At 40.8% G+C, this 3,896-nt stretch overlaps 1 protein-coding gene across 1 annotated transcript; it reads right to left on the reverse strand.

Moving 5' to 3' along the window:
- Window positions 1-325: 325 nt before the first annotated feature.
- Window positions 326-2,163, reverse strand: LOC112189141 (uncharacterized acetyltransferase At3g50280). The gene is made up of 2 exons (XM_024328415.2): window positions 642-2,163; window positions 326-540 (listed from the first exon to the last, which is right to left on the reverse strand). The coding sequence occupies exon 1, from the start codon at window positions 2,024-2,026 to the stop codon at window positions 653-655; it is 1,374 nt and encodes a 457-aa protein (XP_024184183.1). The 5' UTR covers window positions 2,027-2,163; the 3' UTR covers window positions 326-540; window positions 642-652.
- Between the last annotated feature and the right edge of the window lie 1,733 nt (window positions 2,164-3,896).

The raw sequence follows: 3,896 nt of genomic DNA on the forward strand, positions 1-3,896 counted from the left end.
TCTTGTACTTTATTATCTAACTCTTAAATCAAGGATTTTCACCTTGCAAAAATTTCTGAAAAATATTCTTGAACAACTTTAATAATTACCAATATCGTAAATAAATAATTATCGAACGATCTCAATTAAGTTCGATAAATTTTCTAGGGCTTATAATATAGTTCATCGATCACTGTTCGAGTATATATCCACCTAGTCTTTTATTTTTTTGAAGAAACAAAAAACATGAACGATACCTTAACCAGAAGGGGATTCGGCCTTCAGTTATGGAGATTACATGGACAATATTACAATGCTATTATCAGCTTTCATGTGAACAGTTTTATTTGACAAGAGAACTAAAATTACAAACGAAAACCACAATCACAACCAACACCTAAACTATCCAACATAAAGGCCGAAGAAGCCAAGAGAGGAAGGGATCGATCGAAGGTGCCCAATTTTAGTAATAGCATCGGCAAGAAAATTCACTTCTCTCTTAACATGCCAGAAAGCAATGGTAGAGACTTTCTGAGCAAGAAGCCTAATGTCCTTCAGCATCTGTGGAATACGCCAGGGGGTTTGCAACAGTTGCATTTCTTAGATCTCCATTGAAAGATCATCTTTAGCCAAGAATTTATTAAATATAAAAATGCTTTTACCTAATAATAATTCACACAGCCACACTCTCCATGAACTCTGCATCCTCCGCCAAAGCTTGTAGAGTCTGAGTCGAAAGGCACACCTCAAAATCAATACTTCCTTCTTCAGCCCCAGCAAACACAGTTAACTTCCCATCAAATTTGTTACCGGAGCCGCTTCGAACCGCCACGGGCCTCCCCCAACCAAAGTCATTCCCGTACACATCAAACCACGGCGAGCTTCCCGTAATCAACGAACTACTCATCACCGCACTTCTTTTTGGCAGTCTAGGATTCTCAACAAAGCCCTCCAAGAAGTTCTTCACTTCACGTTCCGTCTGTAAAGCTATCATCTTGTTCAGTTCCATACCAGCGCAGCCTAGTCCACCCTGAAGCAGTTCACCTACATTGGATGTTGCGGTGCCAAATAGAACCGCATTTCCAAGGTATTGATCCGACAATGGAGGGTGTAGTCTCTGCCTCATGCCTACTATTACCACGTACTTGGTTATTTCTTGACTTTCTTCATCATCAGTACTGCTGGAAATAAGACGTCGGGTTCGGGTTATGGATACCCAAAGATGGCCCATAAGTGCTTGAAGGGAAGAGATCCTGCTAGTGCCCATCTGAGCATTGGCTTTGGATTTAAGCTCCGCAATCTTTTCCTTTCGAAAATGGAAAACTCTCTGCTGAAGCGGTTCCGTTGGTGGCACAACTTTCTCTTCCGGGTTTTGATATTGGAAGAAGGGAATTCGAATCGGGAGATGGATGATTCCATCAAGAAATTCACGGCCGAAAATGGGCTTAGCCACTCTGGAAGTTCCTGATCTAGAGATTTCGGACCAAGTGTTGAAGAAATTCCAGAAGCATGTACCATCACCAGCAGAGTGGTTCATAGTCAAACCAATGAAAATGCCATCAACGAGCTCAGTTACTTGCACTGCGAGCAAGGGTTTGGACTTGCCTTCGTAGTTTACTGCACCATTCATCAAAAAGAATGAGTAGACGATGTTATCCGGAACATAAACAGGGTCGAGGATATTGGCCACGGTGACACCATCCGCGGCTGCATGGACAAATTGGGCTCCAGCTCCATTGCAGTCCACGCAGAACGAGACCGTGTTGTCGTCGTCATTTTCGGTGACGGCCAGACGTCCAGCAAGTGGGTAGAAGATGTCCAATGTGAGTGAGAAGGAGGCTTTCAGGTGGTCAATCAGCTTCAACCTCTGCTTGTCGTTGAGGTCTTCTTCGCGATCGGGTTCGGGTTTGTGGAAGAGAATGCCTTTTTGGATCGTATCTACTAGCAGTAATTGAACATCACATGGAGTTAATTCAATTTTAGTATACTGACCAATTTGGTTTTTGGGTTGAACATAAGTTGTGGAGATGAAGCGGATGTTCTCCATGGGAAACAGATCTGGGTACGTAGATAATTAATAAACTTATTCTGCAACTTACAAGGTTCACAATTTTGAGTGCAGTGAACTTCTTCTCTCATCTGTGGTATTATTTTGTGGCCGCCGCAGAATATCGAAGATGGTGTAGTGGGGTATAGTTGCGCACTTGCACCAATGACCAATCAATTATTGAAACTTGATTTCAAACGGATGTGGAATAATTGTGATGCCCATGTTGCTGATTTGAAGAAAAGTATCACTGCTCGATGGGTCGAGTAGCGGCCTCAATCATGTTTGTTGTCGACCTTTTAAGAATTTGTGAGGAAGTGTTAAACAGCGACAAGCGTGGCCCGTGGCCCACCATTGTACCGATACTGTCCCAACTTAACCACCCGTTAGGTGTTGGGTTTTAATCATAAAAGGCCTCGGTACAATTGGGTGAGATCCACCCACTTATAAGTTATATTTTATTTGTCACTTTTCCAATGTGGGATATTTCTTCTCCAACACGCCCCCTCACGTGCAACCTAACTCTAGGTCTGCACGTGAAATTAATTAATCCAATTTCCACATTAGAAATTGGGACACAAGTCTCATATCGGAGACTTGGTCGATACAATCCAAGGCCCACATTGGACACTTGGTAATTTCAATGGCAATACAGGGAACCCCAATTTGGGTTCATGATACATGCCTACGTGGAGACGCAATTGGAGAAGGACCCGCTCTGATACCATGTTAAACAGCGACAAGCGTGGCCCGTGGCCCACCATTGTACCGATACTGTCCCAACTTAACCACCTGTTAGGTGTTGGGTTTTAATCATAAAAGGCCTCGGTACAATTGGGTGAGATCCACCCACTTATAAGTTATATTTTATTTGTCACTTTTCCAATGTGGGATATTTCCTCTCCAACAGGAAGAACCCAGTTTCGATTTTATTTTTATTCTCGCAAGCCGTAACTGTTATATAGAATTGGAAAACCACAACATCAATTCACATAACATATAACATATAGATACAAAATGTGTATCAATGAGTATAACTAAAATATAATAAGAACCTGTACTTACAGTAGATCAAAGTCTTCTAAATTTCACTAGGTTCGAGGAGTATCCAGTATTAGTGTGTAGTGTATCAGTGTATGCAAATGTTACTAAAGGATTCTCCCATATTTTTTTTGACTTTGTCAAAGGGAATCTAAAGGCTTCCTTAGCCCAAGAAAAATCCCTTCGGCGCATATGAAATGCTCCAACTGTGTATTGCAGCACAGTGTCTGACCACTTTGACAGTTTTGGGGTTCGAAACTAGGTTGGAGAGCACACCCAACTAAGCAAGAACCACTAGGTCACTTGCAGTGGTTCATCCATCTAAATCTCTATACATTAACTTTATTACACACTAACCCCTTAATATGTGCTCCGCACATGTCAATTAACTTTTATTTATTTTATTTTTTTAATTAAAAAAATTACAGTAATTTCTCTCCTGATTTAAGGAAGCTTCTTCTTTTTTCATGGGAGGTATTGCAATTTTTTCAAATATGACATAGTCTATTGACTATCTTATCCTCATGTAGAAATAATTTATTGTTCAAGGAAAACCTAATTTGTGTTTAGCCCAAACTCTAGGTTACTTGACCTAGTGGTAATAGGGTTCAATTAGAAGGATCTAGATTCCTAATCAATGTACGATTACTTTCCTTGTATGATTGAGATTCTATGCATTGTAATCCTCTATATAAAAAGGCCCCTATTATCAATGAGAATACACAGTGATTATCTCTCAATTTCTGATTCCCTAAAACACGTTATCAGCACGAAGCCCTAACCCTGAAATCTTAAATTCATAGCCTTCAAATCCCAGAAACCACCACCG

This window comes from Rosa chinensis, chromosome 2 (assembly GCF_002994745.2).
Source record: "Rosa chinensis cultivar Old Blush chromosome 2, RchiOBHm-V2, whole genome shotgun sequence".
NCBI classification, from domain to species: domain Eukaryota; kingdom Viridiplantae; phylum Streptophyta; class Magnoliopsida; order Rosales; family Rosaceae; genus Rosa; species Rosa chinensis.

Bases quoted from the DNA above. Each gene is read 5' to 3' on its own strand.
- LOC112189141 (XM_024328415.2), bottom strand. From the start codon at position 2,026: ATGGAGAACATCCGCTTCATCTCCACAACTTATGTTCAACCCAAAAAC.